At 47.9% G+C, this 26,064-nt stretch overlaps 1 protein-coding gene across 2 annotated transcripts; it reads left to right on the top strand.

Moving 5' to 3' along the window:
- Positions 1–1,241: 1,241 nt before the first annotated feature.
- On the top strand, positions 1,242–16,787 carry trappc6b (trafficking protein particle complex subunit 6B). 2 transcript variants are annotated; one of them, XM_080497373.1, is made up of 6 exons: positions 1,242–1,373; positions 1,600–1,667; positions 4,626–4,743; positions 7,019–7,102; positions 11,629–11,722; positions 16,118–16,787. In XM_080497373.1, the coding sequence occupies exons 1-6, from the start codon at positions 1,293–1,295 to the stop codon at positions 16,147–16,149; spliced, it is 477 nt and encodes a 158-aa protein (XP_080353499.1). In that variant the 5' UTR covers positions 1,242–1,292; the 3' UTR covers positions 16,150–16,787. The 2 variants fall into 2 exon arrangements, with proteins under 2 accessions (XP_080353499.1, XP_080353498.1); XM_080497372.1 differs by having other exon boundaries at positions 7,019–7,135.
- Positions 16,788–26,064: the final 9,277 nt, after the last annotated feature.

Below are 26,064 nucleotides of genomic sequence, written 5' to 3'. Positions count from 1 at the left end.
ACAGGAGACTCTCCACACGGACTAGGAATAGACAATTCTCTGGCCCCGGACCCCCCTCACTGCAGGGCTTAAGACTGCATGGCAATCAATCAGCTGATTGCCTGCAGGAGTGCCAGAGAGGATCCGGTGCCGGAGGAGGTGTGTGACTCCTGACAAATGATCCTGCTGGGTCTGGTGATTTTCAGAATTAAATTATAACTGTGCATTTTATCTATGAAATATTCTGTCTTTTGTTGTTTGTTTAGATTTAACAAATCAATGCTTAAATCACCACAGACAAATACAACTTTTTGATTTAGCGACTTCTGAAATCTATTCTTCCATCCAGTCATTCATTAAGTCTATGTTTGAGATTGGGGCTCTTTATGCAACTCACTATGACATTTCTCTTTTTCCTTCATCAATATTTCTAGAGTTAGAAATTCAAAGACACTGATGTTTTTTCTTTCCCATCACCTTAAATGGAAGCTTCCTGATGCAGATGAATAACCCTATCAATGTAATTGTCTATGTTATGTGAATGATGTTCAGCTGGAGATCATTGTATTCCTGACGACTTTGTAAAGGTCGACTGAGTTTGTTGCAACTCTTGTTCATGTTGTTGACTGAAATATGTTCAGACCTGCATTTTGTTTCTGAGCAGTCCCCCTGCCGCTTGGTCTCGTTCAGCATGATGAAGCCTTGGCTCTGTTCTGTCCACGTTAACATGGTTGGGTTGTGCATCGTCAGGATGCCTCACAATGTCAGCATTCTTCTTTAAATGCTCATTTCTAGACACGTTTGTTCCTTTGCAGTTTCTTTCTGTTTGAGTAGTGCCTGTTGATGCTTTATGTTTACAACTGGAATGATCAGGACCGGTTTATCATTTTGGTTTTTCTGAGGGAGCGGGTGACATGCTTCAATGTTGCTTCAATACTTCAATGTTGCTTCAATGTTGCCTCAATGTTGCCTCAATGTTGCTTCAATGTTGCCTCAATGTTGCCTCAATGTTGCTTCAATGTTGCCTCAATGTTGCCTCAATGTTGCTTCAATGTTGCCTCAATGTTGCTTCAATGTTGCCTCAATGTTGCTTCAATGTTACTACTGTCCTTGTCAAAAATTAAAACATCCCAAGAAGATCTATTGGTCTCGTTGTTGTGTAATTAGGCCTCCGGCCAGGAGGAGGCGCTGAAGCCGCAGTGCAGCACGCCGTGACCCCCCCCCCCCCCCCCCCCCCCCCGAGCAGGACGTGTCTGTTGTCAGCGTGTGTGTGTCTGGGCGGTTGACTGAAGTTCAGAGGAAACATAACAACGATGGCAGACGAAGCTCCGTTCCAGTTCCTCCACAGCGAAGTGATTCACTACATCTGTAAGACCGGGGACGGCGGGGACACGGTGAGTGTGTGTGTGTGTGTGTGTGTGTGTGTGAGAATGTGAGTGTGTGTGTGTTTATGAGAGTGTGTGCGTGAGTGTGTGTGTGTATGTGAGTGTGTGTGTGTGTGTGTGTGTTTATGTGTGTGTTTATGTGAGTGTGTTTATGTGAGTGTGTGTGTATGTGAGTGTGTGTGTGTGTGAGTGTGTGTGAGTGAGTGTGCGTGTTTATGTGTGTGTGTGTCTCCAGGAGAATGGGAGAAACATCACCAAACTGGAGAACATGGGCTTCCGGGTCGGTCAAGGACTAATGGAGAGGTAACTACTGTGTAAAGTAACTACTGTGTAAAGTAACTACTGTGTAAAGTAACTACTGTGTAAAGTAACTACTGTGTAAAGTAACTACTGTGTAAAGTAACTCCTGTTTAAAGTAACTCCTGTTTAAAGTAACTCCTGTTTAAAGTAACTCCCGTTTAAAGTAACTCCCGTTTAAAGTAACTCTCGTTTAACGTAACTCCCATTTAACGTAGCTCCCGTTTAACGAAACTCCCGTTTAAGGTAACTCCCGGTTAACGTAGCTCCCGTTTAAAGTAGCTCCCGTTTAACGTAACTCCCGTTTAACGTAACTCGCGTTTAACGTAACTCGCGTTTAACGTAACTCCCGTTTAACGAAACTCCCATTTAACGTAGCTCCCGTTTAACGCAACTACCGTTTAACGTAACTCCCGTTTAACGAAACTCCCGTTTAAGGTAGCTCCCGTTTAACGAAACTCCCGTTTAAGGTAGCTCCCGTTTAACGTAGCTCCCGTTTAACGCAACTACCGTTTAACGTAACTCCCGTTTAACGAAACTCCCGTTTAAGGTAGCTCCCGTTTAAGGTAGCTCCCGTTTAACGTAGCTCCCGTTTAAGGTAACTCCCGTTTAACGTAGCTCCCGTTTAAGGTAACTCCCGTTTAACGAAACTCCCGTTTAAGGTAGCTCCCGTTTAAGGTAACTCCCGTTTAACGTAGCTCCCGTTTAAAGTAGCTCCCGTTTAAGGTAGCTCCCGTTTAAGGTAGCTCCCGTTTAACGTAGCTCCCGTTTAACGTAGCTCCCGTTTAACGTAGCTCCCGTTTAACGAAACTCCCGTTTAACGTAGCTCCCGTTTAACGTAGCTCCCGTTTAACGTAGCTCCCGTTTAACGTAGCTCCCGTTTAACGTAGCTCCCGTTTAACGTAGCTCCCGTTTAACGTAGCTCCCGTTTAACGTAGCTCCCGTTTAACGTAGCTCCCATCACGTCACTGAACGGTTCATGTAAATCCTGAGAGAAGTGATAGAAACCTTCATTTCCCTTCCCAGTCCGTCTTCTTCACTGCGTCAAGCCAGCGAGCCGCTCTGAGATTGTTCTGGTCGCTCTATTGTCACTTTACGGTAACGTGTTGGCTCAGTCAAGCTCTCGGTTTTCAAAATAAAGGACATTTTGAACCGATATGGTTCTCACGTTGTTTGTCCAACATGGACTGATTAGAATTGTCTTCACCAGCCTGTGTAGATATTTAGGAGACTTATGATCCATCCCAGATTTGCAAACTGTTACCTGCGAGTTATTGAGCTTCAATAAAGTTGTTTTTTTAATATGTGAATATTATAAAAAACAACCATTAAATGTGCATAGAAAGAGCTGTGCCTTCATCGGCGTATATACCGTACTTATGGGATCCCATACAGACTTGGAGTTAGCTGTTGAGCAAAATTATAGTAATTTTCATATAAATTGTAATATTTTTTATAAAAGCCATTAAACACTTGCATCTCATCAATCATAAGTAGTTATATGATCCAACACTGAATTGGAGTCTATAGGTCACATGACCTGGAAGCTATTGAGCAAGATTGCAGTATTTTTCAGAACAATTGGAATATTTTTCATAAAAAGCTGCTAAACAGTAAATGAAAGAGGTGTGTATGAACAATCATGACTAATGACACCAACCAACACTGATTTCAAGTCAATAGGTCACATGACCTTGAAGCATTTGAGAATAATTGCAGTAATTGTAAGAAAAATGTGAATATTTTTGTGACCTATTGACTCGAGTTTATATTGGATAAACAACGTGAAGACCATATCGGTTCAAAATGTCCTTTATTTTGAAAACCGAGAGCTTGACTCTGCAAGACGTTACCGTAAAGTTCCCAATAGAGCGACCAGAACAATCTGGGAGCGGCTGTTCTTCTGCTGGCGTTCAACATGTTTTTCTTTGGTTCAGGACTTCCATTGTGGTCAAACGCCTCGTCTGACACATTCACGATCAGTCAGTCATCTTCCACATGGTTCCAGACTCATATTTATCAAGCGCTGTTGAAGACGTGATGCAGGATGTAGAACAGGGGGTCAAACTGGTTTCAGTTGAGGATCCACATCCACCTGACCTATTTTTATTAAGGATTAAAACAATTTGTCATCATCTGGAAATTTGTTGGAGTTTACGTGTCTAAAGTATCACTTCACATAAGTTGGACTCATTGTTTTATTGTGAAAGGCGTTGCGTCATGTGACCTCCACAGGTGCATTAATGTCGGGGGTCAAATTCTGACCAAGGGAGGTTTTGAACATCATTTTTGCCGATCTGGTGTTTTTAGATCCGCCTCTGTCAGTTTTCATTTTGATACTTTAAAGTAAAATCCCATGGCGGCCGGATTAGATCCTCTGGCGGGCCGCTTCTGGTCCCCGGGCCGCTTCTGGACCCCGGGCCGGTTCTGGTCCCCGGGCCGGTTCTGGACCCCGGGCCGGTTCTGGTCCCCGGGCCGGTTCTGGCCCCCGGGCCGCATGTTGGACACCCCTGCTTTAGAAATAAGTGAAGCTTGAGTTGATGGAAATTAAAACTACTTCTAATAATCACACAGACATATTTTGGACAAGGTTGAGCTTTAAATGTGGAAAATGTTCAGTGATAATATTAAATACTGAATTGTGTCTACTGTTATTTTTCTTCCCAATAAGACGTTGAAATTGTGGATCTGGAGTTTATATTTGGTATAATTGTTTTAATACACATTTATATTGTATAAAAATGCTTTTGTTAACTTATGCACTCTGAAACTGATTTTATTCAATATGTATAACCTGAACTATAATCTTAACTCACTCTGGAAAATTGTAATATTGAAAAGAACATATACATATAAAATTAGCCCCCATTATCACTCCACAGTTACGTTTTTCGTCTCAGCAGTATTTCATTTAGTGCCCAGTGCAGGGAGGATGATTAATGGAGTCATGCTTCCCTGTTGCAGACTGACCAAGGACACGGCGCGGTTCAAAGACGAGTTGGACGTCATGAAGTTCATCTGTAAAGACTTCTGGACGTGCGTGTTCAAGAAGCAGATCGACAATCTGCGAACCAATCATCAGGTACCACCACACTGAACAGAGTTTAGTTTTAAAGTAGCTAATGTTTCTCATTTAGTCATGAGGTCCAGTGTTTTACTGAGACAAACCACACCTGAAGCCATGCGTCAGTAAAACGTGTGCATCTCAATGATGAAGAAGCATCAGCATCAAAACCTGCTGAAGGCTGGAACAATGCCGAGGATTGAGTACTTTTACTTTTACTTTACATTTGACTCTCCTGTACCAGAAGATCCGGCTCAAAGTGGGATTAGATTTTGACAGGAAGTGTTCTGGCTGCTAAAGCAAGTGTAACAGCAGCAGCAGCTGTTTTAGGCCGAGCGCCTCCACACGTCGTTTGGACGTCACATTTTGAAAGAGACGTCTGAAAAAAAGTCTACCGTATTTTCTGCCCTATAAGGCGCACCGGACTATAAGGCGCACCTACATTAATTGACATAATTTACAACTTTGTTCATATATAAGGCGCACCGCTCTATAAGGTGCATGGAATAGACCAGTGGTCAGCAACATTTATAGCTCAAAGCCATTAAGTTACATTTTCCACTGATTCTAACACCCAGAGAGGTGCACACGCCTTATTTTGATAGTCCTACCTGCAGCCTATGCCAGGAGGACACTACACACAAAACCTTCTTCACTGCTGGTTGACAACTTACAACTACCAGTAATAATAATGATAATAAACTAAACTACGTGAAGTAAGCAACAAAAACACAACACAACACAATTATTACCGACACCACAAACCAAATAGAACCCCCAATAATTGCATTTAAAACACCACAAACAGCTGCAATGAATTATGGGAGTTTCTATCGGCTGCACCGAGGAGCTCAGGTTGAATTTGTCGCTGCAAGGCATGATGTCCCATCATGCCTTGCAGCGACAAATTCATGTTTTGTGTTGTTGGAGGTTATTGTGGGTTGTTGTTGGGCTTGGTGTTGTGTTGATTGTGTTTATGTGTTTTTGTTCCCCAGTTTAGGGAGTCATTATTTCATCTAGTTTATTTTGGTTTGTTAGAATGTTGGTGTGCAACCATGAGTGATGAAGGTGTTGTGTGGAGTGTCGTCCGCTCTGAAGCTCCGGTAGCAAAGTTAGAGTTGTCAAAATAAAAGCTTCTGGTTGTTCAGCTGTCAAATAGCAGTCTGGAGTAGAACAATCGTCCATATATAAGGCGCACCGGGTTATAAGGCGCACTGGCAGCTTTGGAGAAAATTTGAGGTATTTAGGTGCCTTATAGGGCGGAAAATACGGTAGTTTATGTGTGCAGTACAACCTGGGACCCGGTGAGCCGGTAAGAACAGACAACTAGTGTTAACGCACCTTAATTAGGGACGGCTTCCAGCAGGGGGCGCTGCTGTGACGTTTACTTCAGACAAACATGAGGCCTGGGGACCAAAACTGGCCTCAGAAACCACCCAGCAGGTGGTCATATAGGATCTCTTCTTTTATACACTTCACTGCAATTTACAGCAGATTGCTTCATTAAAATGGACTTTATGTTGAGATTGTTGTTGTTTTTAGTAGTAATTGTGTTATCTTGCAAAGATCACACAATTCGGGGGGGGGGGGGGGGGGGATCCGCTGCTGAAATGCATCCGAGAGGAAACAGTGGATGTAGGGAAACACCGATCCAGCTTTTTTCACTTCTGGTCCGATACCTGGATTTGGATATCTGCTGACACCAGAGCTCTGTTTGCTTTAGTCTTATTATTATCATTATTGTTGATGGCTGTGATAAACTTCGCTACAGTAAAGCATGAAAAGTACAAATGTTTGCATGTTTTGTCTCTACAGACAACTTGAGGTTTGTAGAAGGTCCGAAAAGGAAACAGTACAAAGTACTTTAGTTCCATGTGGACAATGTGAGAGTCTGTGTGACGTCATCCTCTCATAATAAACTAGTTCTGTCTTTAAAACCTCACAATCACTTCTGGAGAGAAATTCTTCATCAAGCAGCACCAACAGAATGTTTCCGCTCTAAGCAGCTCCACCCATTGGGACTATTCCAGGGAGATTAGTGTGGAGGAGGACGCAGCGCCACAGAGATGTTTTGGTCCAGCAGGTGGTCCTGGTCCAGCAGGTGGTCCTGGTCCAGCAGGTGGTCCTGGTCCAGCAGGTGGTCCGGCCCGGTTCTAATAGGGAATTCCTGTCATGCTGTTATTTTCCTGTTTGACTGAAAAGAGTTCCCTCCTGCCATGCAGAGAAAAGCCTTGCCACATGTGAACTCTCTCTGTGTGTCTGTCAGTGTTGATTGTGTGGTTGTGTGTTTCAGGGCATCTATGTTCTCCAGGACAACAAGTTCAGACTACTGGGTAGTCTGTCCGCTGGAAAGCAGTACCTGGAACACGCCCCCAAGGTGCCTGCGGTTTCATCTACCTTGTCCACACTGGTATGAAGAGGTTGAGTTAGTGGTGCCGCCTGGTGCCAGTTAGTGGTGCCGCCTAGTGCCAGTTAGTGGTGCCGCCTGGTGCCAGTTAGTGGTGCCGCCTGGCGCCAGTTAGTGGTGCCGCCTGGTGCCAGTTAGTGGTGCAGCATGGCGCCAGTTAGTGGTGCAGCCTGGTGCCAGTTAGTGGTGCAGCATGGCGCCAGTTAGTGGTGCAGCCTGGCGCCAGTTAGTGGTGCAGCCTGGCGCCAGTTAGTGGTGCAGCCTGGTGCCAGTTAGTGGTGCAGCATGGCGCCAGTTAGTGGTGCAGCCTGGCGCCAGTTAGTGGTGCCGCCTGGTGCCAGTTAGTGGTGCCGCCTGGTGCCAGTTAGTGGTGCCGCCTGGCGCCAGTTAGTGGTGCCGCCTGGTGCCAGTTAGTGGTGCAGCATGGCGCCAGTTAGTGGTGCAGCCTGGTGCCAGTTAGTGGTGCCGCCTGGCGCCAGTTAGTGGTGCCGCCTGGTGCCAGTTAGTGGTGCAGCATGGCGCCAGTTAGTGGTGCAGCCTGGTGCCAGTTAGTGGTGCAGCATGGCGCCAGTTAGTGGTGCAGCCTGGCGCCAGTTAGTGGTGCAGCCTGGCGCCAGTTAGTGGTGCAGCCTGGTGCCAGTTAGTGGTGCAGCATGGCGCCAGTTAGTGGTGCAGCCTGGCGCCAGTTAGTGGTGCCGCCTGGTGCCAGTTAGTGGTGCCGCCTGGTGCCAGTTAGTGGTGCCGCCTGGCGCCAGTTAGTGGTGCAGCATGGCGCCAGTTAGTGGTGCAGCCTGGTGCCAGTTAGTGGTGCAGCATGGCGCCAGTTAGTGGTGCAGCCTGGTGCCAGTTAGTGGTGCAGCATGGCGCCAGTTAGTGGTGCAGCCTGGCGCCAGTTAGTGGTGCAGCCTGGCGCCAGTTAGTGGTGCAGCCTGGCGCCAGTTAGTGGTGCAGCATGGCGCCAGTTAGTGGTGCAGCCTGGCGCCAGTTAGTGGTGCCGCCTGGTGCCAGTTAGTGGTGCCGCCTGGTGCCAGTTAGTGGTGCCGCCTGGTGCCAGTTAGTGGTGCCGCCTGGCGCCAGTTAGTGGTGCCGCCTGGCGCCAGTTAGTGGTGCAGCATGGCGCCAGTTAGTGGTGCAGCATGGCGCCAGTTAGTGGTGCAGCATGGCGCCAGTTAGTGGTGCAGCCTGGCGCCAGTTAGTGGTGCAGCCTGGCGCCAGTTAGTGGTGCAGCCTGGTCCCAGTTAGTGGTGCAGCATGGCGCCAGTTAGTGGTGCAGCATGGCGCCAGTTAGTGGTGCAGCCTGGCGCCAGTTAGTGGTGCCGCCTGGTGCCAGTTAGTGGTGCCACCTGGCGCCAGTTAGTGGTGCAGCCTGGCGCCAGTTAGTGGTGCAGCCTGGCGCCAGTTAGTGGTGCCACCTGGCGCCAGTTAGTGGTGCAGCATGGCGCCAGTTAGTGGTGCCGCCTGGCGCCAGTTAGTGGTGCCGCCTGGCGCCAGTTAGTGGTGCCGCCTGGCGCCAGTTAGTGGTGCCGCCTGGCGCCAGTTAGTGGTGCCGCCTGGCGCCAGTTAGTGGTGCCGCATGGCGCCAGTTAGTGGTGCCGCCTGGCGCCAGTTAGTGGTGCAGCCTGGCGCCAGTTAGTGGTGCCGCCTGGCGCCAGTTAGTGGTGCCGCCTGGCGCCAGTTAGTGGTGCAGCCTGGCGCCAGTTAGTGGTGCAGCCTGGCGCCAGTTAGTGGTGCCGCCTGGTGAACATGTGGTGAACATGAGTTGAACATGTGGTGAACATGAGTTGAACGTGTGGTGAACATGAGTTGAACGTGTGGTGAACATGAGTTGAACGTGTGGTGAACATGAGTTGAACGTGTGGTGAACATGAGTTGAACGTGTGGTGAACATGAGTTGAACGTGTGGTGAACATGAGTTGAACGTGTGGTGAACGTGTGGTGAACATGAGTTGAACGTGTGGTGAACATGAGTTGAACATGAGTTGAACGTGTGGTGAACGTGTGGTGAACGTGTGGTGAACGTGTGGTGAACGTGTGGTGAACGTGTGGTGAACGTGTGGTGAACATGAGTTGAACATGAGTTGAACATGTGGTGAACGTGAGTTGAACGTGAGTTGAACGTGAGTTGAACATGTGGTGAACATGTGGTGAACATGAGTTGAACATGTGGTGAACGTGAGTTGAACGTGAGTTGAACATGTGGTGAACATGTGGTGAACATGAGTTGAACGTGTGGTGAACATGTGGTGAACATGTGTTGAACATGAGTTGAACATGAGTTGAACATGAGGTGAACATGTGTTGAACATGTGGTGAACATGTGAACATGAGGTGAACATGTGGTGAACATGTGGTGAACATGTGGTGAACATGTGGTGAACATGTGGTGAACATGTGTTGAACATGTGTTGAACATGAGGTGAACATGTGAACATGTGGTGAACATGTGAACATGTGGTGAACATGTGGTGAACATGTGGTGAACATGTGGTGAACATGTGGTGAACATGAGTTGAACATGTGGTGAACATGTGGTGAACATGTGGTGAACATGAGTTGAACATGAGTTGAACATGAGGTGAACATGAGGTGAACATGAGGTGAACATGTGTTGAACATGAGGTGAACATGTGTTGAACATGAGTTGAACATGAGTTGAACATGTGGTGAACATGAGTTGAACATGAGTTGAACATGTGGTGAACATGAGTTGAACGTGTGGTGAACATGAGTTGAACGTGTGGTGAACATGAGTTGAACGTGTGGTGAACGTGTGGTGAACGTGTGGTGAACGTGTGGTGAACGTGTGGTGAACGTGTGGTGAACGTGTGGTGAACGTGTGTTGAACGTGAGTTGAACGTGAGTTGAACGTGTGGTGAACATGTGTTGAACGTGTGGTGAACATGTGTTGAACGTGTGGTGAACGTGTGTTGAACGTGTGGTGAACATGTGGTGAACATGTGGTGAACATGAGTTGAACGTGTGGTGAACATGAGTTGAACATGTGTTGAACATGAGTTGAACATGAGTTGAACATGAGTTGAACATGTGGTGAACATGTGGTGAACATGTGGTGAACATGTGGTGAACATGAGGTGAACATGTGGTGAACATGTGGTGAACATGAGTTGAACATGAGTTGAACATGTGGTGAACATGTGGTGAACATGAGTTGAACATGAGTTGAACATGTGGTGAACATGTGGTGAACATGAGTTGAACATGAGTTGAACATGTGGTGAACATGTGGTGAACATGTGGTGAACATGAGGTGAACATGAGTTGAACATGAGTTGAACATGAGTTGAACGTGTGGTGAACATGAGTTGAACATGAGTTGAACGTGTGGTGAACGTGTGGTGAACATGAGTTGAACATGAGTTGAACGTGTGGTGAACGTGTGGTGAACATGAGTTGAACGTGTGGTGAACGTGTGGTGAACGTGTGGTGAACATGAGTTGAACATGAGTTGAACATGAGTTGAACATGAGTTGAACATGAGTTGAACATGTGGTGAACGTGAGTTGAACGTGAGTTGAACATGAGTTGAACATGAGTTGAACATGAGTTGAACGTGTGGTGAACGTGTGGTGAACGTGTGGTGAACGTGAGTTGAACGTGTGGTGAACATGTGGTGAACATGTGGTGAACATGAGTTGAACATGAGTTGAACATGAGTTGAACATGAGTTGAACATGAGTTGAACATGAGTTGAACATGTGTTGAACATGTGTTGAACATGTGTTGAACATGTGTTGAACATGTGTTGAACATGTGGTGAACATGTGGTGAACATGTGGTGAACATGTGGTGAACATGTGTTGAACATGTGTTGAACATGTGTTGAACATGTGTTGAACATGTGTTGAACATGTGGTGAACATGTGGTGAACATGAGTTGAACGTGTGGTGAACGTGTGGTGAACGTGTGGTGAACATGAGTTGAACGTGTGGTGAACATGAGTTGAACGTGTGGTGAACGTGTGGTGAACGTGTGGTGAACGTGTGGTGAACGTGTGGTGAACGTGTGGTGAACATGAGTTGAACGTGTGGTGAACATGTGGTGAACGTGAGTTGAACGTGAGTTGAACGTGAGTTGAACGTGAGTTGAACATGTGGTGAACATGTGGTGAACATGTTGTGAACATGTGGTGAACATGTGGTGAACATGAGTTGAACATGTGAACATGAGGTGAACATGTGGTGAACATGAGGTGAACATGAGGTGAACATGAGTTGAACATGTGGTGAACATGTGGTGAACATGAGTTGAACATGTGGTGAACATGTGGTGAACATGTGGTGAACATGTGGTGAACATGTGGTGAACATGTGGTGAACATGAGTTGAACATGAGTTGAACATGTGGTGAACATGAGTTGAACATGAGTTGAACATGAGTTGAACATGTGGTGAACATGAGTTGAACATGAGTTGAACATGTGGTGAACATGTGGTGAACATGTGGTGAACATGTGGTGAACATGTGTCCCCTGCAGTTCCTGGCCTTCACCTGCGGCCTGGTGAGAGGAGGTCTGTCCAGCCTGGGAGTGAAGAGCCTGGTCACTGCCGAGGCGGCCGTCATGCCTGCATGTAAGACATTCCGTCACCCAGGAGAACCTCAGAGAACCTCAGAGAACGTGCTTCATCCCAGATATCAACCTGGTGGACCTTCTTCACTGCTGGTCAACAAGTGGAAACAAAACCTCATTAATATTGACAGAAAGGTTCCAATAAGGGCTTATTTTCAATGATGGCAACAGGTTCTGCCTCTGGGCCCAGACAGAGAGAGAAAGTTCCACCTGAAACATTTGAGGAACAGACGACTGATAGTTCAGTTCCTTTTCAACAGAAACATTTGAGGGAACAGACGACTAATAGTTCAGTTCCTTTTCAACAGAAACATTTGAGGAACAGACGACTGATAGTTCAGTTCCTTTTCAACAGATCAGTAGAACAAGAGTATTTTAGTAGAAGCTGAGCCTGGAGCACCAAACACCTGTTTTATATGTTTGTGCAGTTTTACACGATGCAAACCGGCTGGGTGTCACTCAGGCCACAGACAGAACCGTGAAAAGGCCACAGACAGAACAGTGAAAAGGCCACAGACAGAACCGTGAAAAGGCCACAGACAGAACAGTGAAAAGGCCACAGACAGAACAGTGAAAAGGCCACAGACAGAACCGTGAAAAGGCCACAGACAGAACCGTGAAAAGGCCACAGACAGGAAGGTGCTCCCAGTGAGTAGGGACGTATTCACACCCTCTGAAGGGTTTCCAACTCTGTCTCGCTGCAACGTTTGCTCAAATCATTCCACTTCTTATTCCCCTTATTGATCCTTCCACTTCTTATTCTCCTTATTGATCCTTCCACTTCTTATTCCCCTTATTGATCCTTCCACTTCTTATTCTCCTTATTGATCGACACACAGCCCAAATAGACAAAAGATGAAATTGTCGACATTTTTGCATATTTTTCAAAAAATATAAAAGCTGACGCATCGTATCCAAGCCACATCTCTGGTCAAGGTACAAACACTTCTGCTGTGCTTAAGGTCATGAAGACCACAATCCTGTTCTGCTCCTTTCTACTGGCCTACTGGTCTACTGGTCTACTGGCCTACTGGCCTACTGGTCTACTGGTCTACTGGTCTACTGGCCTACTGGTCTACTGGTCTACTGGTCTACTGGCCTACTGGCCTACTGGTCTACTGGCCTACTGGCCTACTGGTCTACTGGCCTACTGGTCTACTGGTCTACTGGCCTACTGGTCTACTGGCCTACTGGTCTACTGGCCTACTGGTCTACTGGTCTACTGGCCTACTGGCCTACTGTCCTACTGGTCTACTGGCCTACTGGCCCCAAGGAGGGATTTACAGGTTTGTTTTTTAATTTCACTGTATTTTGCAGTAGTCTTTCATTAAAATTGACTTTATGTTGAGAGACACTCGTCCTCATGAGACACTGGTCCTCATGAGACACTCATCCTCATGAGAGACACTGGTCCTCATGAGACACTCGTCCACCAGGTACATCAGTGGATTCCTGGGACCAGTTGACCAGTGGACCAGCCTCTCAGTGGTGAAGGACCTGGTTCTGACCTCCGTCTCTCACCTTGAGCCTCGCTACGTCCTACTTGGAGTAAACATTACACTGACGTAGTTCTACCAGAGCTCCACACAGTGTACTGACGTAGTCCTACCAGAGCTCCACACAGTGTACTGACGTAGTCCTGTTAGAGCTCCACACAGTGTACTGACGTAGTTCTACCAGAGCTCCACACAGTGTACTGACGTAGTCCTGTTAGAGCTCCACACAGTGTACTGACGTAGTCCTGTTAGAGCTCCACACAGTGTACTGACGTAGTTCTACCAGAGCTCCATACAGTGTACTGACGTAGCCCCGCCAGAGCTCCACACAGTGTACTGACGTAGTTCTACCAGAGCTCCATACAGTGTACTGACGTAGCCCCGCCAGAGCTCCACACAGTGTACTGACGTAGTTCTACCAGAGCTCCACACAGTGTACTGACGTAGCCCTACCAGAGCTCCACACAGTGTACTGACGTAGTCCTGTTAGAGCTCCATACAGTGTACTGACGTAGTTCTACCAGAGCTCCACACAGTGTACTGACGTAGTTCTACCAGAGCTCCATACAGTGTACTGACGTAGTCCTGTTAGAGCTCCACACAGTGTACTGACGTAGTCCTGTTAGAGCTCCACACAGTGTACTGACGTAGTTCTACCAGAGCTCCACACAGTGTACTGACGTAGTCCTGTTAGAGCTCCACACAGTGTACTGACGTAGTTCTACCAGAGCTCCATACAGTGTACTGACGTAGCCCCGCCAGAGCTCCACACAGTGTACTGACGTAGTTCTACCAGAGCTCCATACAGTGTACTGACGTAGCCCCGCCAGAGCTCCACACAGTGTACTGACGTAGTTCTACCAGAGCTCCACACAGTGTACTGACGTAGTTCTACCAGAGCTCCACACAGTGTACTGACGTAGCCCCGCCAGAGCTCCACACAGTGTACTGACGTAGCCCTACCAGAGCTCCACACAGTGTACTGACGTAGTCCTGTTAGAGCTCCATACAGTGTACTGACGTAGTTCTACCAGAGCTCCACACAGTGTACTGACGTAGTTCTACCAGAGCTCCATACAGTGTACTGACGTAGCCCCGCCAGAGCTCCACACAGTGTACTGACGTAGCCCTACCAGAGCTCCACACAGTGTACTGACGTAGTCCTGTTAGAGCTCCATACAGTGTACTGACGTAGTTCTACCAGAGCTCCACACAGTGTACTGACGTAGTCCTTTTAGAGCTCCACACAGTGTACTGACGTAGCCCCGCCAGAGCTCCACACAGTGTACTGACGTAGTTCTACCAGAGCTCCACACAGTGTACTGACGTAGTCCTGTTAGAGCTCCATACAGTGTACTGACGTAGTCCTGTTCGAGCTCCACACAGTGTACTGACGTAGTTCTACCAGAGCTCCACACAGTGTAGTGACGTAGTCCTGTTAGAGCTCCATACAGTGTACTGACGTAGTTCTACCAGAGCTCCACACAGTGTACTGACGTAGTCCTTTTAGAGCTCCACACAGTGTACTGACGTAGCCCCGCCAGAGCTCCACACAGTGTACTGACGTAGTTCTACCAGAGCTCCACACAGTGTACTGACGTAGTCCTGTTAGAGCTCCATACAGTGTACTGACGTAGTCCTGTTCGAGCTCCACACAGTGTACTGACGTAGTTCTACCAGAGCTCCACACAGTGTAGTGACGTAGTCCTGTTAGAGCTCCATACAGTGTACTGACGTAGTTCTACCAGAGCTCCATACAGTGTACTGACGTAGCCCCGCCAGAGCTCCACACAGTGTACTGACGTAGTCTTGTTAGAGCTCCATACAGTGTACTGACGTAGCCCCGCCAGAGCTCCACACAGTGTACTGACGTAGTCTTGTTAGAGCTCCATACAGTGTACTGACGTAGTTCTGGAAGTGTCACCACTGGTTCATGGAGCAATGTTGAGTTCAACAGTCACTGGATTGATGCACATTTAGATATTTCTTTCTAAAATGAGAACAAAGGTAAGATGAAGGTGTTTTTATTTGATTTAGACGTGTGGTGATCAAAGGGCAACGTGGCTCCTTTGTCTCTATAGACTGGAAAACTGAACCCATTGGTCTAGAAACCGGTTTGGGGCCATTATATAATACTGTCATTGAACGGAGTATCTCCTCGCCCAAACTTGTTCGAAGAGGAAAAATAAGATTGTTGACGTTTTGTCCTTTCTATTCTCGTGTGGAATGTTCTTTTTGTTGCTGTTGAGTTTGGGGGCGGAGCTCATTAGCGTCTTGCTTCAGCCCACTGCTTTTGAGCAGAATGTGTACTGCTCAAATAAATCAATAAATAATAATAAAAACAATAATTACAATCTCCAGCAGGGGTGTCCGAACTGGTCCTGGAGGACCGGTGTCCTGCAGGTTTTAGTCTCCCTGCTTCAGCAGACCTGAATCTATTGATGATGTCATCAGCAAGGTTGAGAAAAAGCCCAACAATGAGCCCTTCATTGCAATCAGGTGTGCTGCACCCTGGAGGAGCTCCACCCTGCAGGACAGCGGCCCTCCAGGACCGAGCCTGGACCAGGCTGAAGGACCAAGAAGGACCAGGTCCTCCTTCCACACTCACAGATGCTTCTTGTCCTGATTCTAAAGAGCTGGGCCTGACCAGGAGGCGGAGCAATCCACACAATGATCAGGATCCATTAAACAAACAAACAAAACAATGATTGTAATTCATATTTTGTGTCATTACATTTCTACCAATTTCAAAGAAAATGTATAATCTCAGTTGGCTCCAACAAAAATTGTATTATACATTCAGGTTGCTGGTCATTTCAACAAATGCTCTTAAATGGTTTAAACTGTGTGTTGTTGTTGTTTTTAAGTCAACTTATATTATTCTGTTCCTTCATCAACAGGTAAATTCCAGGTGATGATCCAGAAATGCTAGCTTTGCTGACTCAGCACTTGTTGGCCTTCATCCAGATGATATATAGCAGCGGATACATTAGATTCTAACACGCAATCATTTTGTGCTTCATTTGATAAACATGTAGCCTTTTTTTTGGTGTTTGAGACAGAAATCAATATTTTAAGACATTGATAATGATTACCAGCTCTGCTTGTTTGATTTAATGTTCCTGTCACTGTTTAAGCACTTTTCAAAAAATCATTATACAACTTAAGATCTAATGCAAAAATTAGAGTAAACAAGATCAGATGTAACATAAAAATAAGAATTTTGACTTAATTCAGCAGCAGATCTTATTTCTCCTGAAGATGGGCTAGAGATATCAGAATATGTTGGTTGTAAATATTTCAAGACACTGTTTTCAAAACTGCTCTGATGTGACCAAGTCTGATGAAAAGAATGAAATAAATGTGACAGTTTATCTGAGCGAGTGAAGAAATATAACAATAAAGGTCGAAGCATGAAAATGTCTTTATTTTTTGGGGGTGTCTTAAACTATTGCCCTCACAGGAGAATCGCCAGGTGATCATTTTCACTGCAACTCAACCTAAAAATCTCGTCTTTTCCATTCCATGTGTCATATTTATCAAAACTGTCTGTTCACGTTTTGCCAATAAACTGAGATGAGAAATCAGTGTCTGTTTCTAACATCAATTGTTCTTAACAACTCACCCTATCTCTAAGGGCGACTGAGCTCCTCCCCCTATCTCTAAGGGTGGCTGAGCTCCTCCCCCTATCTCTAAGGGTGACTGAGCTCCTCCCCCTATCTCTAAGGGTGACTGAGCTCCTCCCCCTATCTCTAAGGGTGGCTGAGCTCCTCACCCTATCTCTAAGGGTGACTGAGCTCCTCCCCCTATCTCTAAGGGTGACTGAGCTCCTCCCCCTATCTCTAAGAGTGACTGAGCTCCTCACCCTATCTCTAAGGGTGACTGAGCTCCTCACCCTATCTCTAAGGGTGACTGAGCTCCTCACCCTATCTCTAAGGGTGACTGAGCTCCCCCTATCTCTAAGGGTGACTGAGCTCCTCCCCCTATCTCTAAGGGTGGCTGAGCTCCTCCCCCTATCTCTAAGGGTGACTGAGCTCCTCCCCCTATCTCTAAGGGTGGCTGAGCTCCTCCCCCTATCTCTAAGGGTGACTGAGCTCCTCACCCTATCTCTAAGGGTGACTGAGCTCCCCCTATCTCTAAGGGTGGCTGAGCTCCTCCCCCTATCTCTAAGGGTGACTGAGCTCCTCCCCCTATCTCTAAGGGTGGCTGAGCTCCTCCCCCTATCTCTAAGGGTGACTGAGCTCCTCACCCTATCTCTAAGGGTGACTGAGCTCCCCCTATCTCTAAGGGTGACTGAGCTCCTCCCCCTATCTCTAAGGGTGGCTGAGCTCCTCCCCCTATCTCTAAGGGGGACTGAGCTCCTCACCCTATCTCTAAGGGTGACTGAGCTCCTCCCCCTATCTCTAAGGGTGACTGAGCTCCTCACCCTATCTCTAAGGGTGTGCCCAGCCACCCTACGGAGGAAGCTCATTTCAGCCGCTTGTATCCGGGATCTGGTTCTTTCGGTCATGACCCATAGTTCATGACCATAGGTGAGGGTAGGAACGAAGATCGACCGGTAAATCGAGAGCTTCGCTTTTTGGCTCAGCTCCTTCTTCACCACGACGGACCGATACAACGTCCACATTACTGCAGACGCTGCACCGATCCGCCTGTCGATCTCACGCTCCATCTTTCCCCCACTGAACAAGACCCCAAGATACTTGAACTCCTCCACCTGGGACAAGGGCACTCCACCGACCTGGAGGGGGCAAGACACCTTTTTCCGGTCGAGAACCATGGCCTCGGATTTAGAGGTGCTGATCTTCATCCCAGCTGCTTCACACTCGGCTGCGAACCGTGTCAGTGCACGCTGAAGGTCCAGGTTCGATGGAGCCAACAGAACCACATCATCCGCAAATAGCAGAGATGAGATCCTGTGGTCCCCAAACTGGACCCCCTCTGGCCCCCGGCTGTGCCTAGAAATTCTGTCCATATATATGATAAACAGAACCGGTGACAAAGGACACCCCTGCTGGAGACCAACGTGCACAGGGAACAGGTCCGACTTACTGCCGGCAATGTGAACCAGACTCCTGCTCCGGGAATACAAAGACCGAACAGCCCTCAACAAGGGACCCCGGACTCCGTACTCCCGGAGCACCCCCCCACAGGACATCTCGGGGGACGCGGTCGAACGCCTTCTCTAGATCCACAAAACACATGTGGACTGGTTGGGCGAACTCCCACGAAGCCTCAAGCACCTGGTGGAGGGTATAGAGCTGGTCCAGTGTTCCACCACCAGGAGAACCTGGTGGAGGGTATAGAGCTGGTCCAGTGTTCCACCATCAGGAGAACCTGGTGGAGGGTATAGAGCTGGTCCAGTGTTCCACCATCAGGAGAACCTGGTGGAGGGTATAGAGCTGGTCCAGTGTTCCACCATCAGGAGAACCTGGTGGAGGGTATAGAGCTGGTCCAGTGTTCCACCATCAGGAGAACCTGGTGGAGGGTATAGAGCTGGTCCAGTGTTCCACCATCAGGAGAACCTGGTGGAGGGTATAGAGCTGGTCCAGTGTTCCACCATCAGGAGAACCTGGTGGAGGGTATAGAGCTGGTCCAGTGTTCCACCACCAGGAGAACCTGGTGGAGGGTATAGAGCTGGTCCAGTGTTCCACCATCAGGAGAACCTGGTGGAGGGTATAGAGCTGGTCCAGTGTTCCACCATCAGGAGCACCTGGTGGAGGGTATAGAGCTGGTCCAGTGTTCCACCATCAGGAGAACCTGGTGGAGGGTATAGAGCTGGTCCAGTGTTCCACCATCAGGAGAACCTGGTGGAGGGTATAGAGCTGGTCCAGTGTTCCACCATCAGGAGAGCCTGGTGGAGGGTCTAGAGCTGGTCCAGTGTTCCACCATCAGGAGAACCTGGTGGAGAGTATAGAGCTGATCCAGTGTTCCACCATCAGGAGAACCTGGTGGAGGGTATAGAGCTGGTCCAGTGTTCCACCACCAGGAGAACCTGGTGGAGGGTATAGAGCTGGTCCAGTGTTCCACCATCAGGAGAACCTGGTGGAGGGTATAGAGTTGGTCCAGTGTTCCACCATCAGGAGAACCTGGTGGAGGGTATAGAGCTGGTCCAGTGTTCCACCATCAGGAGAACCTGGTGGAGGGTATAGAGCTGGTCCAGTGTTCCACCACCAGGAGAACCTGGTGGAGGGTCTAGAGCTGGTCCAGTGTTCCACCATCAGGAGAACCTGGTGGAGGGTATAGAGCTGGTCCAGTGTTCCACCATCAGGAGAACCTGGTGGAGGGTATAGAGCTGGTCCAGTGTTCCACCATCAGGAGAACCTGGTGGAGGGTATAGAGCTGGTCCAGTGTTCCACCATCAGGAGAACCTGGTGGAGGGTATAGAGCTGGTCCAGTGTTCCACCATCAGGAGAGCCTGGTGGAGGGTCTAGAGCTGGTCCAGTGTTCCACCATCAGGAGAACCTGGTGGAGAGTATAGAGCTGGTCCAGTGTTCCACCATCAGGAGAACCTGGTGGAGGGTATAGAGCTGGTCCAGTGTTCCACCATCAGGAGAGCCTGGTGGAGGGTCTAGAGCTGGTCCAGTGTTCCACCATCAGGAGAACCTGGTGGAGAGTATAGAGCTGGTCCAGTGTTCCACCATCAGGAGAGCCTGGTGGAGGGTATAGAGCTGGTCCAGTGTTCCACCATCAGGAGAACCTGGTGGAGGGTATAGAGCTGGTCCAGTGTTCCACCATCAGGAGAACCTGGTGGAGGGTATAGAGCTGGTCCAGTGTTCCACCATCAGGAGAGCCTGGTGGAGGGTCTAGAGCTGGTCCAGTGTTCCACCAGCAGGAGCACCTGGTGCAGGGTCTAGAGCTGGTCCAGTGTTCCACCATCAGGAGAACCTGGTGGAGGGTATAGAGCTGGTCCAGTGTTCCACCACCAGGAGAACCTGGTGGAGGGTCTAGAGCTGGTCCAGTGTTCCACCAGCAGGAGCACCTGGTGCAGGGTCTAGAGCTGGTCCAGTGTTCCACGATGTTGGAGCCAAAGTCCAGTGGTCACTCAACCTCATGGAAGGGGGGAGAGGAGACCACGTTTTAAGAACAAAGAGACCACATGCTCAGGCCTGGAAAAATTTGCCATTGGTCACGTAACCCTCCCCCCGGGTCTTCCCCCCGGGTCTTCCCCCCGGGTCTTCCCCCCCAGCACGGTGCAGCACTGCAAGTCATCGGCAGGGGGATCCAAAACCTCCCTCACCAGCCGGAACCTCCGGGGTGGGCCCCGTCAGGATTGGTCCACGTCGCCCTGAGCGCAGCGGAACCCGGAACACAACACTGGGGTATAAAATCCAGCCCATGAAGGGAAATGGGTCTTTCCAAGTCGGACCTGCGTCTGGACACGACGTACCTCTTCGCACGGTGACAAAGGACCACATGTTAACACGCCGATCGGCCCGGAGGTTCTTCACCTCGCTGGACGAGCCGAGAACAAACCATGGAATTACTTTTCTTTCTTCACCTGGATCCTGAGTACGCGCTGCGACCGGCCACTCCCCCGCATGCCGACCTGAACCCCCCCCCCCCCCCCCCCCCCTCGCTAGATTGATCACCCCTGGGATCATCCTGTAGACTTTTCCCGTGTTCACAGATCAGTTCAGGTTATTTCTCTGGGACGCCAGAGAAACTCGCCGCGGCCGTAAATCGACGGACTTCAACTGGCCACAGAAGCACGTTCACCCTCGTCCAACTAAGTAAGGCTGAGAGTCTGGGCAGGCAATTAGATTAACGTGATTTCAATATTGCTGTGTGTTTCATTGTTGTGCTTGAACTCGGGGACGTCAATCCCGTGTTTCCAAGCAGTTTGTGTCTGCGCGTTGGATTCATATCCACGTGAACCTCCGCACTGTGTAGCTCTCTCTCTCTCTCTCTCTCTCTCTCTCTCTCTCTCTCTCAGCTTACCCCTCTGCTCCTAGAGTCTAAGGGCCAATCCCAATTCTATTTTTACCCCTACGCCTACCCCTTAGCCCTCCGCCTACCCCTTAGCCCTCCGCCTCCAAAACGAGGGCAAAGGTAGTTTCAGCCCTTACATTTGGGACACCCCTCTCCCTCTGCTCACCCCGGCCCCTCTCCCTCTGCTCAGCCCCACCCCTCTCCCTCTGCTCAGCCCCGCCCCTCTCCCTCTGCTAAGCCCCGCCCCTCTCCCTCTGCTCACCCCGACCCCTCTCCCTCTGCTCAGCCCCGCCCCTCTCCCTCTGCTCAGCCCCCCCTCCCTCTGCTCAGCCCCGCCCCTCTCCCTCTGCTCAGCCCCCCCCTCCCTCTGCTCAGCCCCCCCCTCTCCTCTGCTCAGCCCCGCCCCTCCCTCTGCTCAGCCCCGCCCCTCTCCCTCTGCTCACCCCGGCCCTCTCCCTCTGCTCAGCCCCGCCCCTCTCCCTCTGCTCACCCCGGCCCTCTCCCTCTGCTCACCCCGGCCCTCTCCCTCTGCTCAGCCCCGCCCCTCTCCCTCTGCTCACCCCGGCCCTCTCCCTCTGCTCAGCCCCGCCCCTCTCGCTCCGTCTCACAGTTATGACATCATAATACGGCGCCGTTACATCAGCAGCGCTGAGCCACGTATGTCAGTAGATTGTCCAGCAGGAGCGTCGTCCTGCCGTCCAGAATTCCCCGTGTTGCAGCAGCTCGGCTGCTTTGTTTCACATCAAGGTGAAGTTGAGTACAGTGTAATAATAATGTTATAAACAGTCTCTACCAAACAAAGACACACGGAAGCTACAGACGGCGGCGCTACTGCTGCTCTTACTAGTATAAAACACAACAGGTTTATATAACTTTAGAAGCGTATAGATGTGAATCTTACTAGTATAAAACACAACAGGTTTATATAACTTTAGAAGCGTATAGATGTGAATCTTGCTAGTATAAAACACAACAGGTTTATATACTTTAGAAGCGTATAGATGTGAATCTTACTAGTATAAAACACAACAGGTTTATATAACTTTAGAAGCGTATAGATGTGAATCTTACTAGTATAAAACACAACAGGTTTATATAACTTTAGAAGCGTATAGATGTGAATCTTACTAGTATAAAACACAACAGGTTTATATAACTTTAGAAGCGCATAGATGTGAATCTTACTAGTATAAAACACAACAGGTTTATATACTTTAGAAGCGTATATATGTGAATCTTACTAGTATAAAACACAACAGATTTATATAACTTTAGAAGCGTATAGATGTGAATCTTACTAGTATAAAACACAACAGGTTTATATAACTTTAGAAGCGTATAGATGTGAATCTTACTAGTATAAAACACAACAGGTTTATATAACTTTAGAAGCGTATAGATGTGAATCTTACTAGTATAAAACACAACAGGTTTATATAACTTTAGAAGCGTATAGATGTGAATCTTACTAGTATAAAACACAACAGGTTTATATAACTTTAGAAGCGTATAGATGTGAATCTTACTAGTATAAAACACAACAGGTTTATATAACTTTAGAAGCGTATAGATGTGAATCTTACTAGTGTAAAACACAACAGATTTATATAACTTTAGAAGCGTATAGATGTGAATCTTACTAGTGTAAAACACAACAGGTTTATATAACTTTAGAAGTGTATAGATGTGAATCTTACTAGTATAAAACACAACAGGTTTATATAACTTTAGAAGCGTATAGATGTGAATCTTACTAGTATAAAACACAACAGGTTTATATAACTTTAGAAGCGTATAGATGTGAATCTTACTAGTATAAAACACAACAGGTTTATATAACTTTAGAAGTGTATATATGTGAATCTTACTAGTATAAAACACAACAGGTTTATATAACTTTAGAAGCGTATAGATGTGAATCTTACTAGTATAAAACACAACAGGTTTATATAACTTTAGAAGCGTATAGATGTGAATCTTACTAGTATAAAACACAACAGGTTTATATAACTTTAGAAGCGTATAGATGTGAATCTTACTAGTATAAAACACAACAGGTTTATATAACTTTAGAAGCGTATATATGTGAATCTTACTAGTATAAAACACAACAGGTTTATATAACTTTAGAAGCGTATAGATGTGAATCTTACTAGTATAAAACACAACAGGTTTATATAACTTTAGAAGCATATAGATGTGAATCTTACTAGTATAAAACACAACAGGTTTATATAACTTTAGAAGCGTATAGATGTGAATCTTACTAGTATAAAACACAACAGGTTTATATAACTTTAGAAGCGTATAGATGTGAATCTTACTAGTGTAAAACACAACAGGTTTATATAACTTTAGAAGCGTATAGATGTGAATCTTACTAGTATAAAACACAACAGGTTTATATAACTTTAGAAGCGTATAGATGTGAATCTTACTAGTGTAAAACACAACAGGTTTATAGAACTTTAGAAGCGTATAGATGTGAATCTTACTAGTATAAAACACAACAGGTTTATAGAACTTTAGAAGCGTATAGATGTGAATCTTACTAGTATAAAACACAACAGGTTTATATAACTTTAGAAGCGTATAGATGTGAATCTTACTAGTATAAAACACAACAGGTTTATAGAACTTTAGAAGCGTATATATGTGAATCTTACTAGTATAAAACACAACAGGTTTATATACTTTAGAAGCGTATAGATGTGAATCTTACTAGTATAAAACACAACAGGTTTATATACTTTAGAAGCGTATAGATGTGAATCTTACTAGTATAAAACACAACAGGTTTATATAACTTTAGAAGCGTATAGATGTGAATCTTACTAGTATAAAACACAACAGGTTTATATAACTTTAGAAGCGTATAGATGTGAATCTTACTAGTATAAAACACAACAGGTTTATATAACTTTAGAAGCGTATATATGTGAATCTTACTAGTATAAAACACAACAGGTTTATATAACTTTAGAAGCGTATAGATGTGAATCTTACTAGTATAAAACACAACAGGTTTATATAACTTTAGAAGCATATAGATGTGAATCTTACTAGTATAAAACACAACAGGTTTATATAACTTTAGAAGCGTATAGATGTGAATCTTCCATCCATCCATCCATTGGCTACCGCTTTATCCGGGGCCGGGTCGCGGAGGCAGCAGTCTGAGCAGAGTTGCCCAGACTTCCCTCGCCCCAGACACTTCCTCCAGCTCCTCCGGTGGCACCCCAAGGCGTTCCCAGGCCAGCCGAGAGACATAGTCCCTCCAGCGTGTCCTGGGTCTGCCCCGAGGCCTCCTACCGGAGGGACATGCCCGAAACACCTCCCTCGGGAGGCGTCCGGGGGGCATCCGAAATAGATGCCCGAGCCACCTCAGCTGGCTCCTCTCGATGTGGAGGAGCAGCGGCTCTACTCCGAGCTCCTCCCTGGTGACTGAGCTCCTCACCCTATCTCTAAGGGTACGCCCAGCCACCCTACGGAGGAAGCTCATTTCAGCCGCTTGTATCCGGGATCTCGTTCTTTCGGTCATGACCCATAGTTCATGACCATAGGTGAGGGTAGGAACGAAGATCGACCGGTAAATCGAGAGCTTCGCTTTTTGGCTCAGCTCCTTCTTCACCACGACGGACCGATACAACGTCCGCATAACTGCAGACGCTGCACCGATCCGCCTGTCGATCTCACGCTCCATCTTTCCCCCACTCGTGAACAAGACCCCAAGATACTTAAACTCCTCCACTTGGGACAAGGGCACTCCACCGACCTGGAGGGGGCAAGCCACCTTTTTCCGGTCGAGAACCATGGCCTCGGATTTAGAGGTGCTGATCCTCATCCCAGCTGCTTCACACTCGGCTGCGAACCGTGTCAGTGCACGCTGGAGATCCAGGCTTGATGGGGCCAACAGAACCACATCATCCGCAAATAGCAGAGATGAGATTCTGTGGTCCCCAAGCCGGACCCCCTCCGGCCCCCGGCTGTGCCTAGAAATTCTGTCCATATATATGATGAACAGAACCGGTGACAAAGGACACCCCTGCCGGAGGCCAACGTGCACAGGGAACAGGTCCGACTTACTGCCGGCAATGCGAACCAGACTCCTGCTCCGGGAATACAAGGACCGAACAGCCCTCAGCAAGGGACCCCGGACTCCGTACTCCCGGAGCACCCCCCACAGGACATCTCGGGGGACGCGGTCGAACGCCTTCTCCAGATCCACAAAACACATGTGGACTGGTTGGGCGAACTCCCACGAACCCTCAAGCACCTGGCGGAGGGTATAGAGCTGGTCCAGTGTTCCACGACCAGGACGAAAACCGCATTGTTCCTCTTGGATCCGAGGTTCGACTAACGGCCGGACCCTCCTCTCCAGTACCCTGGAATAGACTTTCCCGGGGAGGCTGAGGAGTGTGATCCCTCTGTAGTTGGAACACACCCTCCGATCCCCCTTCTTAAAGAGAGGGACCACCACCCCGGTCTGCCAGTCCAGAGGTACTGTCCCCGCCCGCCACGCGATGTTGCAGAGACGAGTCAGCCACGACAGTCCCTGCACATCCAGAGACTTAAGGAACTCTGGGCGAATCTCATCCACTCCCGGTGCCTTGCCACCGAGGAGCTTCACAACAACCTCGGTGACTTCAGCTTGGGAGATGGACGAGTCCACCTCTGAGAACCCAGTCTCTGCTTCCTCAATGGAAGACGTGGTGGTGGGATTGAGGAGGTCCTCGAAGTATTCCTTCCACCGCCCAACAATGTCCCCAGTTGAGGTCAACAGCTCCCCACTTCCACTGTAAACAGTGTTGGTGGAGAACTGCTTCCCCCGCCTGAGGCGCCGGACGGTTTGCCAGAATTTCCTCGAGGCCGACCGAAAGTCCTCCTCCATGGCCTCTCCGAACTCCTCCCAGGC

The sequence above is a fragment of the Blennius ocellaris genome, assembly GCF_963422515.1.
Source record: "Blennius ocellaris genome assembly, chromosome: 5".
Classification (NCBI taxonomy): Eukaryota; Metazoa; Chordata; class Actinopteri; order Blenniiformes; family Blenniidae; genus Blennius; species Blennius ocellaris.
Note: the sequence above shows the minus strand (reverse complement) of the source record. Positions and strands in the feature narration are given on the sequence as shown.